This window comes from Neopelma chrysocephalum, unplaced genomic scaffold (assembly GCF_003984885.1).
Source record: "Neopelma chrysocephalum unplaced genomic scaffold, ASM398488v2 Primary Assembly neopelma1_82, whole genome shotgun sequence".
NCBI classification, from domain to species: Eukaryota; Metazoa; Chordata; class Aves; order Passeriformes; family Pipridae; genus Neopelma; species Neopelma chrysocephalum.
Genome location: NW_020897744.1, coordinates 2,842,901 through 2,858,413, shown reverse-complemented (window position 1 = coordinate 2,858,413; position 15,513 = coordinate 2,842,901). Strand labels below are relative to the sequence as shown.

Below are 15,513 nucleotides of genomic sequence, written 5' to 3'. Positions count from 1 at the left end.
ACTTACCTTGGGAAGATTTGTTGTTGAGCTGATCTTTCCAGCATCATTCCCCTTGAACAGCCAGCTTGGAGCACAGTGACCTGACGAAACCTCATCACTGATGGGTACAGAAAACAGAGAAAAGGGCAAAATGTTTGCATTTGGAAAGCTGAGGGAGAGAGGTGGTTGGGTTGTAGTCTGATACAGCTGATAACAGGGCCTGTGTTGTAGCAGAAAAGCTAAACAGCCAGTCAGGGAACACTCAGGGAAGGTTTCTGTGGTTTTCCTGCTTGTCCGGTGGAATTTGCCGTGCCGTGGGGACTGGGGGAGCTGGGCAGTGCTGGTGTTTTGCTGCAAAGAGCAGCATATCACATTCCTTCTCTGTTCTGCCCACTGAAAAGGCGTCTTGGCAGCCAGCTCCACCTCTTAGCTCTGTTTTCATCTTTAGGGGGGAGCTGAACGCTGAAATCTCCAGCATCAGCGAGGAAATAACCTGCCAAAAGCAATGAAGTGCTGGGGGAAGAGGAGGTTTTCTTTGGGTAGTTAAAGCTGTTCCCTGTTGCCTGTTTTCCTTTGTTTGGCTTTGCAGCCCCAGAAATGGCCACGGCTGCTTTCTGCTGATCCTGCACTCGGGGAAGGGGCTGCTAAAATGAAATAACTTTGGGAGGGGGAGCAAAACTGCACAAGGAACTGTGCCCAGCAGGAAAAGGAACCCACAGGATGCCAATAAGTCAGGTTCTATCCCTGCTCCAGTGGGCAACTTTTTGCTGTACTTACAGAGGAGGAGCACTATTAAATCTTCTCACTGGAAGAGAATATGAAAAACCTACAAAAAAATATCCCTTTTTTCTTTTGAAGACACAAGCAGGGAACTAGCAGTGGGTCAGGTTGTATCCTGTTATTCCTCATTTGATGAAAGCTGAGGTTACAATGGTCGCTCTGTTCTGCCGGGTTGAGTGGGACCCATTATTTGCTGTGCACATTAATGTAAAGCAGATGCATCCCTGGTGCAGGGAGGGCTTGAGGAAGGAGCCACACACTGGTCAGGTCTCATTAGCTTAACCCAGGGATCTCATCCCTCTGTGAGTATCCTGTGCCCCTGAGGGGAGGCAGGACAGCAACAGGACAAGGGCTTTCTTGGCTCGTGTAACATCTGTTCATTGAAAATCATGCAAAACAGGGCTTTTTTTGCTTGATAGATGTGCAAATTCTGATCAAAACTGATAGCAAGGCCAAACATCAGATGAAAGGTTCTTGGCTGCCTCAATTTGCCTGTCTCCTCTTCGTTTGGAACTGGTGACTCCTGCGAGTGAGACCTACTCGACATGTAGCTCCCCCAGCACAAGTTCCTGGGTGTCCTGTGCTCTGTCACTGAGAGCTGGGGGGGGTCCTGACCCCCCAGATGTGGTTGGAGGACACCAACCCCATAGCTAGGGACAAGTGCAGGTCTGTCCATCCTCCACCCTGGATGGGGAAGTGATATGTGTCCCCCCAAAAAACAGCTGTCTGAAATGTGTCCAGGGTCAGGCTGGAGCAGGATGTGGTGCCTTCCCTTTGTTCCACTTCTGTGTGTGTGTCAGGACCCATGTTGAGCTTCAAACCCTCACTTTGGACACCAGAGGTGTTGGGATGGCAGTGGGAAAGGCAGGCATTTAGCGTGGAAGGAAGATAAGCCAAGGATCAGGAGGGGAAAGGGAAAAAGAGGGGGGGGGTGATACCAGCTCCTGGTTCTGGAGAAAACCTCTTCCCAAACAGTGTGAGGGACAAACAGGGACCCTGGGAGCCGGGCTGGCGGCTGCCTCTCGTGCTCTGGCTCTCATCAGAGCAGCACAGGCAAGAGGGGACCTCAGCCTGCCTAAACTCTTCCAAATGTGATCTGTGCTCCAATAAAATAAACAGTTTAGGGAAAGCGAAGCCCCAGGCACACAGTTTGGCAGCTGATCACTCCCTAATTGCAGGAAGAGAGTTGGGAGACAGGGTTTTTTTTATTTCTTTGGGCTGGTTTCTGATGAGAAAACTGGGCTGGAGGATCAGAGTTGAAGCTTCTCTCCCCTCATCCCCCCACCCCCAAAAATCCTGTTTTCTTCCCCTTTGTATTAATGGAATTCAACTTATTTCAAGGAACGGGAAATACAAACAGCCCCTACAAAGTGTGAACCTCAAACCTTCGGCGAGAGCCTGTTCAGTTGGGTATGTGGAGTTCTCTGCAAACTTTTCCTGGCCTTTTTGTTGTTGTTTGATGGCACCAGGGGCAGGTTTGAGGCCTGGGAGAGGATTTTGGTGAGCAGAAATAAACTGGAGCCTGACTGTGTGTGTTTCCCCCACCCGAAAGCTCCCGGGGCTCCAGAGCAGGATGGAGATAATTAACAACAGCCCCTTTCATCTGCAAATAGACTTAGTGTGTCAAAACTCATTTTTCTCTAAAATTTGTGGTCAGGGGGACAGAGCAGGAGCAGCCACATGCCCCAACCCCACACTGGGGTCACATCCAGCCTGTTTCAGGGTCATTCCTTGCAAAAACAGGACAAAGCAGTAACAAAAAAACAAGGGAGAGGTGAAATTAAGGATTTCAGGGAACCATCCATCCTGCTTTTGCAGAAGGGGCTGGAGCCCCAGCCAGCGCTGCCTTGTCAGTCTCAATCCATCCCTGTGGATCTCCCATCCCTCACCATCTCAGCCCCTTCCTCTTGTCCCCTTCCCAATCTTTTCTTTTTCCTCCTCTTCCTTTCAACTCACTGGTTGTTTTAAACATACTGGCAGCAAATTTTAACGTTTTTATGAGCAATTTACTGGTGATTTCTCTTCCTGTGGCCTCTTTCCTTTGGGCACTGAGGATTGCAACTTGATTCAAAGGTCCTTTTCCCAAGCAACCCAGAGCACATGAGCTTCCTATCTCCCTAGTGGGGAGTTGCTCATGTAAATCCACAGTGACTTGGGTATTTTTGTATCTACTCAATTGTAAAAGTCCCTTTCCAAGAGTCTTTTCAGCTTTTATCTTTTCCTGTGTTAGAATTTAAACAAAATGTTGTTTGTTTTATTGCAAACTATCGTTTATTATAATGCAGACTTGAACAAATTCTTATTTTGGGCCAATTCTCTTCCAGGGGGTCATTTACAGAAGCAACAAGCCCAACATGTTTTCCTTTGAATTCTTGATTGTTTTTCTGTTGGCACTTGTGCAAATTGCCTTTTCTGCAAATGCAGGTTATTAATGGGGCGTCAGCTGCAGTTTCTTATTACGCTGGAGTAGAATTTGTTGGAAATACTCCAGCACAGTTTCTCTATAGGGAAACGCAGGCTTGAGAGCAAAATTTATCATACAAAGGGTGATACAAATACATTTTATTTTGAAGAGGATGAGGATAGAAAAATGGAGTACTCCAGCAGCAGTATATTTACATTTCTTCTTTGCAATAAGTTAAATAGAGTTATAATTATAGCAAAGCACTTTGATGGATCCCAAGTGCTTATTTTTAGAATTTTGTTTAGCAGGAAATTAAAAACAAGTTGGGGGGGGAAATCTCCGTTCCTGTAACACAGAAATGGTGGTTCTCAAACAGATCAGGAGACTGTCACTTCACTCCGTGTCTGAATCCAGGCTCCTCTGGACCATGACAAGGAGCTGGATGTGCCTCATGCAAATGAGAGCAGTTCTGCTGCTTAATTGTCCCTGCTGGAGATATTTATCAAGTTGCTTCTCCTGATAGCAGTGCTTCATTTTCCAAGAAGCTTGTTGCTTTTAAAGGTTTAATTAGGTCCTTTTACTAAACACCACAGAGGTTGTGACGCAGCAGCCGAGACGAGTGAGAGCTGCAGGGGAGGGTGGGCTGATGGTGGGGCTTGGCTTGGGGGGCATTTCCAAGGAATCATCGAATCATTGAGGTTGGAAAAGACCTCTAAGATCAGCGAGTCCAACCATTAACCCAGCACTGCCAAGCCCACCCCTAAACCACTCTCTGTGGGGTGACACTGATGGGTGACACTGATCAGTGGGGTGACACTCCTCTCTCGGGTGGCACTGCTCCCTTGGGTGACACTGTTGGGTGACACTGCTTCATGAGGTGACACTGCTCTCTGGTGGTTGGCTCTTCATCAGACGGGTCAAGGTGAAGGAGTCGAGGCTGGTGGAAAAGGTCAACGCTCATTCAGGGCTAAAAATCACTTTTCTTGATATTTGTATCACGAGCTTTTAGAATTTTATGCGGAGGCATCGCCCCATGAAGTAATGGGGGTTGGAACAAGATGATCTTTAAGGTCCCTTCCAACCCAAACCGTTTGGTGATCCTATGAATTTAGTAAAGGAGTATAAATCACAGCTGCTTGACTTTTATCGTTATGATGGGAAGGATTTATTGATCAAGATCTTTCTGATGCCATCAATCCTTCCCATGGCCAAAGCCACGAGACCTGTGTCAGTTCTCCTGGTGCACAGGATGCTCTTGGATGCACAGAATTTACCCTTCCCATCAAATACCCCGTGCTCTTATTGAGCTTTAGGCCTGGAGTAGAGGTGGAACAGGCCTTGGTGTGGAGCCAAAGAAAATGCAGTGGGATTTGGAAAGGGAAGCCATATCAACACAGTTATTCCTGGAGGAGCCCATGCTCTTGGACATGCAGAGGAGGTCACTGGGAGCATCATTCCCAGTGTCCCACACTGGGAATCCTGCTGCAAGAGGAAAATTTAGGGGAAATTTTAGCATTCCCTCCAGGTTTGCTCTTCAGCTGCTTAAAAAAAAATAAAAATGCTGTGCTGGGTTGTCCAAGAAACAGCCCAGTGTTTGGTTTCTCCTTGGCTATGGGAGATCCTGTTTAGGGATGTGATTCCCACAGAGCATTTCCCAGCAGGCACAATTATTTCATAAATGGCCATAATAAAGTTAATTTTCACGTCACACATCAGGGACAAAATGATGAGGAAACCCCCCCCCCCCAAGATGAGCTCCAGGCTGACCAACCTGCCCTTCCTACCCCCCAAATCTGATGGCACTCACTGGAGAGTTGGGCTGGGATTTTGGGAGCAGGGGAAGGACATTAAGAAAGGGGGTGTCTAGACTTAATGACATGAAAACTGCAAACCTTAGCAAAACTGGGAAGGCTCTTGGAACAAGAAGAGACCAAAATAACTAATCCCCACTGGTACTTTCCCTCTTAACAGTAAAGACTTCGGAATTTTGAATGTATTTATTGGTAAGCTCTAAAGGGGTTTTAAAGTTACATATTTTTATATTTATATATTTTAAAAATCCTCTTTACCCTGAATCTCTCTAAGGAGAGGAGTGAAATCTTTCCAAGCTGTTCATTTCTAAAGGCAGTGAGGAACAGAGACTTTAAACTGTGCTGTTAATAAACCTCTAAACCTTTCTGTGGTGGTAAACAAGGAGCTGAACAAGTTACTGAGTAACCACAGCCACACACAGACACTGGAGTGTGTGTAAAACTGATGGAGTGAAGTAAAAGCTGAGGATGAGCTGTGGTGGGGCCAATGTAGGAATCTCCTGTCTCTGAATTCTGGAGAATTTGGCAGCTCCAGTTCTGACGTGGGCTCTGTCTGCATTATTCTGGGATCTGTCCCATCACGTCCGTCACGTTTTGATGAGTGTTGGGTTTTTGTAAAACAAAAGAAAGGAAAAGGAAAGGAAATTATTCAACCAGGTAGCATCACAAACCTGCTAAAGGAGTTTTTTTAACTGAACTGGGGAAGCACAGCCCTGGCCTTGCTGCTGGCATGAGTAGAAGCGTTTTTGCTCTGAGTCTGTGGTGCCTCTCTGTAGTTTAAATAAGGACCAGCTACAAAAGACACACCCAGGCACATACAGGTGTATTTTCACGTGCCCCCAGGTCCTGATACAGCCTTTGGACCAGCCTTCCAAGCCCCCTGGGCATTGCTGTCCCACCACAGGCTGCTCACACAGCAAAGCAAAAGGGCCCCATTGGGGTGAATTGCAGAATTTCTGCAATTACTCCCCAGAACACTGACCCAGCTAATTTTTTATTTTAATTTTTTTAAATCTTAACATGACTTTTGATATTCTCAGCCACAGCAGTGCCCTGTCTGCTTCAGACCTCCCACAAAGCCCTTGATCCCAGTGATGTCCCGTGGCTGGAGTGGCAAGATTAATTTGAGGTCTGTGGACTCACTCCTTCCCTTTTATCCACTGGGAGTTTAATCTTTCAGCATCAGTGGGTGTCCTCAGGTCCTGCATTAACAGAGATGAAAAAGAGCAGGTCATTCTCATCTTCTCTGTTTTAGTCATCCTTATTATTATATAAATATGATATATATGTTATAGAATATAGGATATTCAACATACAATACATTATTGTATACACCTTAGCCAGATTCCTCATTTAAGCTAAATAATTATGTTTTCTTGTCTCTATTCCTCCTCTGAGACTGGGGGGAGCTCAACCATTTAGTGAACATTATTTGCTAACAGAGGACCTGCATTTGCAGCATTTGTTTGTATTCCTTCCCTCCATTTCCCAAATATCTATTCCAGTGTTTGACTGCCATCATTTGGAGCAGGGACTTTGAAAAAGCACTTATCTTTGATACCACCAGCATTTCAGGACAAGACTTTTATCTCAGTATTTTACCTTTTTATTTTTTTTTCCTGGTGACTCATAATGTTCAATAACGTTTTGCTGGCATTTTCATAAATAGTTTTCTCACCAGGTATCATATGAATTTCTTACTGTAATTCTTCACTCTATGAGGCTGCCTCTTCATTTTTCTTGAGCTATTCCTTTGTCCTGCAAGGAAGAGGCTCAACAGCCCAATTATCCTCCAGTACATGACACATTGGTGTCTCATGTCACGATTCGTGCAGTGCTTGAAAGAAATGTCATGAATTTTAAACCAGGAGGAAATCCCTTTTTTTAAATTCTGTTTGATCTAAACATCAATATTCCTGTTTATGGGATTTTTTTTTCCTGATCTGATTCCACACTGCATGTAAAATAGCTTTTAGTTCAGCCCGAGTGTGTATAAACCAGCATCCTGCCAGTGTGTTATCAGGAGCTTAGTGCAGGGCTTTATTCCCAATCCTCTCATTACATTGGAAAAAAAAAATCAGTGTTTTTCCCTATGGAATAGCCTCATAAAACATCAGGATGAAACCAAGTGGGTGTAACTGATCCCCCACTAAAGCTCGCAGGGATTTGTAAGATCTTCCTCCAGAGATTTGGGGCCATTCTGTGGCCAACTTTATGGCAGGGCTACAAGTTGTTACAGCTGTTTGTTAACATAATATCCCCCTCATTTCCATGGGATGGCTCAGAATATCCACAGAACTGTTTTTATTGAGTCATGTTTGGGGTTGGTTGGTTGGTTGGTTGGTTTCCCGAGGGACAGAAGGAACGTGGGCTGAGGCAGGAGAGCAAACCATCCCCCAGGACAAGCCCAGGGCTGCTCTGACCTGGGGATTCAGGAGATTTCCTTTGATACATCAGCAGGGTGAAAAGGCAGTTTGTACAAGAAAATCAATCCGCTTCAGTAGGTACCAGCTAAATCCCTCCCAGGGGGAAAAGTATAGAGCCCTAGTGAGAAATCCTCTTTTACTGGCTGGCAGAAATCATACACATGCTCCAAGGGGAAAAAAAAATGTGGAGCAGTATTGAAAGCAGCTCAAAACACACACACGAAAAAGAACTGTCCCAAAATTATCCCCATTCTCTTTTCATTATCTCCTTGGCTTTGCTAATTTAAAGCCACACCAGAAGTCCCACAAGATGATGACAGACAGGCAGCATCACTCCAAGCAGGGGATATCCATGCTGGATAAAACAAGGAAAAACCCCTGGTTTTGTAGCCATGCTATTAAATGGTTATCAGTTACTCACAGAGGTACTTTGTGCTTTATTTATATTTATTTATAGTGAGATCCCTCTATAAACAGCTTTGGTACTCAAAGACTGCAGGACAAGAGTAATCTGGGTTTTTTAGGTGGGAAGAGCTTGTTACTGAGGCATCATCTTGGTTCCAGATGGGGCTGCTTCCAAAAAATGATGTGGCTGTACATATGACAGAGAAGTAGCTGCCAACACGTGGAGACCAAATTATTCTTTTTATAATAATAAATATACTCTTTCATTGATTTCTTTTCCAGTATTGGCAAAAAATTACCAGCACAGAGAAACACCTCACATTAACAGCTGTTTTTTGCCCACATCCAGGTTAAACAAGACCTTGTGAAGGGCTAAGTATAGACTTTGTTGAATGACTGTGGGGGTGTGTTTGAGGTTTCAGCCAACCCAGCAAACCACAAACTGCCACTAACAGAAGTGCCACCACAGCAGAGAAATGTGTCCCCAAGGCACAGGAGAGTTTAGTGAGAGCCCACATGTGTGGACATAATTGACCTGCCCACTGGAGCATGGCCCCAGATCACTTAATAATAGCTTAGCACTGTATGATCTGTCTTACCATAAGAAAAAAACCCCAGAACAACAACAAAAAAACCCCACAAACTAAACAAAACAAACACCAAACCTCTTAAACAAGGAAAACCATTAAAACATCAGTTTTGTAACCTTTTTAAAAGCCTTCTCATTCTCCTACTATTGAGGACTGATCCCCCACCTAAGTTACTTCTATCAGACCTTCAGGAGCTGTTTGCTCCTAGAAATTTTGAGCTATTTCATAGTCTTAAAGCTTGTTTAACATAACTAACACTGTTAAAGTGACGGTCCAACTCTTTGGGTGAGCAATGCTTAGCTTCAGCCTGTCAATTTTGATTTAAAACCTGTGGCAGCTCAGGGTCCTGCCTTAGGCAAAGGGGATTTAGATCAGTTAGCTGACATAACTTTTCTCTCGCTGCTTTTAGGCTGGAAAGTTTTTTACCTGCATCTGCATGAAAAATAAAGGCTAAGTTAGAAGTTGCCCTGGCTTAGTCTGAGCAGCCTGGGCTGCCAGAGTGAGGCTTTGCCCCTTGCAAAGCCAGGCTTAGCCCTGATGGAGGGTTTGATGGGCAGTGCTGAGCTCCCACAGCCCAGGGACTGACAGATCCTGTCCCAGCCCATGGCACAAGGGCGGACACAATGCACAGAACCTGCTGAGCTGCCCCACTCACTCACCTGCTGCTGTATCCCAACATTTTCTTTGTGCCAGGGCTGCTGTCAGGATGATGGGTCAAAATTACCCACAGGTCTCCCAGGTACTTAGGAGGTCAGTAAGAAATCGGTCGCTCATTTTAATGGTTCAGATGTTGCCCAACTGCTGCACAAACCCACTTTTTTAAGGATGAGAAATTAATTCATGCGGTGGTCGTTTGGGCTCGTGCCATTCAAGCACTTTTTGGGAAGACTTGCTGTTTTCCTGGATCCCACAATGTTCCTTCGGCCTCTCCCTCCCACCTGGCTCCAGCCCACGGCAGTGACCCCCCAGCAGCACCGACCACAGCCAGGACAAGCTCCTCTCTTCAGACAGAAAATCCACGAGTAACACACACACAGCAGATGAGCAGATTCTGGGCCATAAAGTAGGGGGTGGGGAGTGGGGAGTTAATGTCCTTAAGTAGACTTTAGCAGTGCATAGCCCAGTTTAGGTGAAATTCAGGCATTTTGCGCACTGCATAACAGGCAGTTGGAGCAGGAGGGTTGCACTGGGCCATGTGAGCCTGTAAAGGGCTCAAGGATCTACAAAAAAAAGCCTCAAATTTAGTTGTTTCCTGTGGAGTGTTCCCTGAAAACAAATAGTTCACGTGAAATGACTGTGATCCAAGGGTCAGGTGATCATCAAGGACTTTTGCACAGGAGTTACATCCAGCTCCGATTTCGGTACCTGTCTTGCCAAGGAGGCTCTGTGAAATCACCTCCCTTTCTGCCACAGTTGAAGTGCAAATTGGAACTGGGAAGAGAACCTGTTTTCCTAGTGTTTAACCAAGCTTCTAGATGGAAGTTGCCTTTAATCCCAGCACTTATCTACATCCATTTCTTCCTTGTAATAAGATCTTCAAAGGAGGGGTAAAAACAAATTACTGCTAAACAGACCACAGAGGGTAATCCGGCATCACCAGGGGAACCCTAAAAGACATCTTTCACCTTTCCCAGCCTCCCCATCACAACCTGGTCAGGATTTGTGAGATGTTTCTGGTCTAAAAACAGCACCCAGGAGATTGTCTAAAAGGATAGCCTCTAAAAGGACAGCCTCTTTATTCCAAGGGTTTGCAGTGGCTCTAAGAAAGAACTCTGCACTCTTTCTGAGTTATGGGTTCTGTACATGGTCTTCTTGTTTCTGGCCATTTTCTATCAATAAACAGCCTTGAAATATCTCTCTGCCCCCACAACTGCACAGACACACTCCTGGCCTCTACAGAATTGATTATCAGCCCCAGCTGAACATCCTACATAAATAACTCACGTTCTTGCCCTCTCCAAGAGTGGCCACGGAGCCCAAAGCGATGCCACCACGCAGAGACGTCCCCCCACATTAACGTCCCTCTCCTTTCCTTCTTGCCACAGCTTGAAAGCCGTCCTGATGGGGAAGCCCCAGGACAACACCGTGGACTTGTCGGGCATCCCGCTGACGCTGAAGGACTTGGAGCGGGTGACGTCCTACCTGCAGCACAGCTCGGAGCACATCGACACGGTGGAGCTGTGCTTCACGGAGCTCACGGATGACATGCTGCTGCAGCTGCTGCCGGCGCTCTGCGGGCTCCCCCACCTCACCACCCTCTCCCTCAACGGCAACCGGCTCACCAAGGCCATCCTGCGGGACCTCACCGAGACCCTCAAGGACCCCAAGAAGTTCCCCAGCGTCACCTGGATCGACCTCGGCAACAACGTGGACATCTTCTCCTTGCCGCAGCCCTTCCTGGTCAGCCTGAAGAGGCGGTGCCCGAAGCAAGGCAACTTGCCGACCATCCTGGAGTTCGGGGAGGGTCAGGTGAGCGATTTGGAGGGTCAGGATGGCCTGGCTGAGAGCCAGGAGGACCTGCGAGCTGCACCAGGCAAGACTGACAGCACAGACTTGCAGCAGACGGACAGAACGGCCGAGGCCGGGGAGCTCCCAAACTCAGAACGAGGTGCTGGGACACCACAGACATGATGTCCAGCTCCGGGGTTCTTGGGTGAGTGTGTTGAGCAAGGATTACTTAAATCCAAGATCTCGGTGCTGGGGGTCCTAGCAGAGGGTTGGATCACGCGGTGGGATCCTTTGGGGGCCTGGACTGCTGCCTCCCCCCTGTACCATGAATGTCGATGATTTTCTTTTCAAAGAACAGGTAGAGGTGATCACGTTGAATATTTGTATTTTATAAAAGCTGCCCAGGTATTTTTGAGCATTAGTGATGTGCTGTGCTTTTGGTTCTCTCAAAAATGCATCTCCATGAGGGTCTTAGAAGAGCAGGGAAAAGGAGCAGGAAGGTGCCCAGACTGTGCAGGGAACGGTTCCCTTTCCTTAGTGCTGGATCTGACCAGGCCTAGCTGGTCTCCCACACATGATGGACAGACAGCAGCCACCCCAGAGGGGGTTGCCACTGAGATAAACCTTTAACTCCTTTCCAGTCCTGACTTCAGGAGTTGATGAGTAGCATATCTACTGAGATACAACAAAAGTCTGGTCACACACTAACCAGGGGCGTTTTTCTTAATATTGTGAGCCAGCCTGGAGGGAGAGCTTTGCTTTCCTGGTGTGGAGTTAAATCCCAGCCCGCAGCGTGCCTGGACACCACGCTCACCCTCCAGCCTTACCGAAATCAGGCTGGCACTTGTGCCTGCCCAGTATTTATTCAGATGTAACAACTATTTTCCCACCAGCTGTGCTGCTGTAACAACTCCAGAGCTTTTCATGTGGTACCTGGAACTTGCACCAGCAATGCTGGGAGTTTGTGATCCATTTTGGGGAGTGAGGCACAAAACATGGAGTGCTCAGCTCAGGCTCGTTACCATTGCTGACAAGAGACCACAATACTGAAGGTTTTTAAAGGGAAAATCAATCCTGGAATTCATCCCTCTGTCACTGCCTCTGAGGGTTGGGCAGTCCCAGCCAGCTGGGATTTAAAGCTTCAGAAAGGCTTTGGGTCACTCAGCTGTGTCCTTTGCCCCCTGGACCAGAAGTGCTCTGTTTCTAAAACATCCTTCTGTTTTTCTCTAAGAGACATGGGTATGATTTTACTTTATTTTTGATGATAAATGGATCACCCCAGAGCAGCAGCGCTGGAATGTGCACCTTGGCTTTTGAACCAGAATTTCATTTGATCCTAAACCCTGGGGGAGGGCAGGAAAGTGTGAAAAACTTCCTCTCCCCTATGGACCAGATGTGACTCCCTTTGCTGAGAGGGAGCCCCTTTCTTTGTTCCAAGCCCTTCCCAGCTCACAGATCATTCTCCTGGCTCCCAGCAGTGACTCTGGCTTTGCTTTTTCTGGGTGCAAACAGACTTTTGGTCGTGTCTTTGGCTCTGTCCATGTAACATCCCAGCACCTGGAAGCTTTTTCCAGAGGGGCTTCATGCTGCCAGTGGTTGTTCCTCCTCCGTTTGCAAGTAGGTAACTTAGAAGAAACTCCGTTACTTGTTTTAATACATTTGGCAACATTCAGTATGATTTGCATGTATCCAAGCCTTTTTCCTTATTTTTTTTTTTTAATTCTAACTCTTTCCAACAGGCATGAAAAACCTTTGCAGTGAATAAACTGTTCTGTTTGAAATAAAGGAGCTATCCGTAATCAAAATAAATGACAATGTTTAATAAAGACCCAGCATTGATTTTTTTTCCTCTGTCCAGGTGGAATGCCCAGCAAAAACCAGAGGAGAGCTAAGAGCTCTGGTCTGGGTTCCTCAGGGGGCTTAAAAAAAAAGGGCCACAGGAGCTGGGCTGGAGAAACAAATAGCCCAGTTTATGGGCTGGATTCTTCAGGGTGGGCACAAGGTGGACACAGAAGCATCATGAAAGAATGTGTTAAATTTTAAATATCACCAGTGTGTAAAATAATATGGGAGAAAGGAGTGATGAGAATGGCATAGTGCTCCACAGGGTATTTATCTCCAATACAAGTCTCAGCGCACTGAAGGAAAAGCCCTTCGCAGATGTTGCACCACTTGAGCTGCCTCTGCTCCACTGCTGCTGACAGGCTGTGCCAGCAACTCTGTGCCCAGAGAGCATTCAGCCCTTCTGAGACAAGGAAAGAACTAGAAAGGCCTTCCATCAATATATCTGTGTATGCTGAAGGATGCACCAAATTACTTTCATAGAAAAAGGAAAAAAACAGAGCTCTAGTAGAGACAGTTACTGGTTATAAAAGCAAGAGGCTTTGGCTAATCAGTCCCTTCCTCACAGTGTGGATTAGTTCAATTATCCATTTAGTGCACTTCAGGATAATGATGATCCTGTGGGCTCAGTAAAGAGTGGGTTTTGTTTGGTTTTTTTTCTAAGAAAGCAGTGTGAGATGTTTCCCTTCTCAGCTCATCAGCATCAAAACAAGCTCGGGGCTCACTCTGTATATAATCAATGCTCCCTGTGCTGCTGCTTTGGGTTAGAAGCTTTTAAAAGGCCCTAGAAGAAGGATTCAAGGACTGAAAATTGCTGCTGGTAGAATATTAAAGTTGGCTGAAGCCATTTCTTGTCAAAGAGGGGAGGAAATGGCCACCATAAAACAAAGAAGTCCATAAAACACCCCAGCCTGGTTTGGTTAGTTATCTCCACCAGCACCACAGCTCTGCCTGGGCATGAAACAAACTAGTCTGGGGGAGAAGATTTATGCCTTCAGCAACAAAAATGTAATTGGAAATCATTCTGCACAGATTGAGGAGCCCACAGCGAGGGGAATTGAAACAGCAGGCAAGGAACGAGAGAGGAATGAGAGAGGCATGAAGGGGCTGGTGCCGCACGCTTCGGAGGGCTCGCTTCAGCTGGGTTGTCTCTGAAGAGTTTGCACAAACCCTGTTCAGGTTTTGAAGGTGATTATTCATTTAAAATGAGGGTTACACTCCTGGGGGGTAGTTGGAAGCAGGCAAGAGGGTTGGGGAGGGTCATTCTCAAGCATGGAGTGTGTGGGGAAGCACAGAAGCAACAGAAAGCACTGATGGGGACATCAAGAAACTCAAAAATACTTTGGCCAAAAGCATTGCTGCTGCTCACGAGCCCCTGGCAGAGGAGCAGAAGGCTGCAAACCCAAAACTGCTGCGGAGGAAAGGCCAAAAAGTGACCCAAAGGACTAAGGGGACGGGGGGGAGGCTGCAGTGGCTGAGGGGGGCACGGGGCTGCCCCAGGCAATGGCACCACGCCGGGTTATCCCACTGCCACTGACTGTACAGTCAGGCACAAAGGTTTTGGGGCTCTCCCGTGGTTCAGCACACCCCTTTTCAGCAGCAGGAGAGGAGGAGACTCCTGACCTTGTGCAAGGACCACTCATGTCCTCAGAAAGGCAGAGACTCCCATGTTCCATTAACTGGGAGCGCATCGTCGGTAGCCACTATTGCCAAGGAAACTAATTGACCTTATTTGCAGTATTCATGGAATAATGCTTATGAAGAAGGGAGAAAAACAACTGACCTAACCTCTCCAGTGAAATGTTCCTTGGAGAGAAACAGATTTAATCTCCCCCTGACCTCTCTGGTACACGGATGTCATCCTGTGATCCCACTCCTCCTTCGCTCCAGGGGCAGCTGAGTTTTTATCCGCCTGGGGGCCGTGTTCCACCAGCAGACTGCACACAGCAAGAGGAGATGGTCTTTCCAGCTCTATTAAATGTCTTCAGCCTTAAATTCTGAAGGACAAACGGGAAACCAGATGTGTCACTCACAGTGCTCCAACAGCCTCCAGTGATGTGAGTCTCACAGCTCCAGCTTCATGAAATGCTCTCAAATGCTCAACAGCTGCCAGCAAAGGAGCTGATGACCCTGTGACACCAGGATCAGCCTTTCCTTCCATGCCTTGGGGGAATAGAGGCCTTCTAAGGTGATGATGTGGAGTTAAAGGCTCAATGGGGATTGCTCCCCTCCCTTACAGCACCCCATGGCCACTGATTTCAAGACATGGGTTTGCACACACCCAGGCAACACATCACGGCTGATACTTGTCACACAAAGCTGGCCAAAAAATAAGAAAAACAACAGGTTTGGGTCCTGCCTTAAATAGGAATATCTGCAGGTAGTAACTCCTCGCAGGGAGGAAAATTCCCAGCTGGGAGACTTTAAACGGGCAGGCGAGACAAAGGGAAATTTCAGTGCAGGGCTGGCTGTGAGGCTGCTCACTTATTTCACCTCGCTGTGACCCACACTCTGCTTGTACCAGAAAAGCTTTTCCGCACAGGTGCAATCCCTTCCCCACCAGGACCAAGTCCTTGTCCCTGATGCCTGCTCACATTTTCACCCATTTTACTTACACCCATCACACCCAGCTTTAAGATAATTCATCTTTTCCTCCCTCCCTCATCTTTCCTGCTCTTTATTCAGAGGAAAAAAAATCAAATACCAGGCACACAGGAGGGTGTCTGGGCAGGGCAGGGAAATGGATTTGTCTGTACTTGCTAAAGGACTGGGCTTTGGACTGAGATTTCCCTGATGCAGCCTTCTCCCTGCCTTAGAAACCCCAGCTT

At 46.9% G+C, this 15,513-nt stretch overlaps 1 protein-coding gene across 2 annotated transcripts in view; it reads left to right on the top strand.

Moving 5' to 3' along the window:
* Nucleotides 1-13,735, top strand: part of LRRC75A (leucine rich repeat containing 75A) — a 70,629-nt gene extending 56,894 nt beyond the window's left edge. Inside the window, exons 4-5 of one of the 2 annotated variants that reach the window (XM_027691102.1) lie at nt 10,441-11,048; nt 13,718-13,735. In XM_027691102.1, coding sequence (XP_027546903.1) covers nt 10,441-11,026 — 586 coding nt within the window. In that variant the 3' untranslated portion in view covers nt 11,027-11,048; nt 13,718-13,735. Of the gene's footprint in view, nt 1-10,440; nt 12,748-13,717 lie in introns of those variants that run through there. The other variant, XM_027691100.1, reaches the window with a different exon arrangement.
* Nucleotides 13,736-15,513: the final 1,778 nt, after the last annotated feature.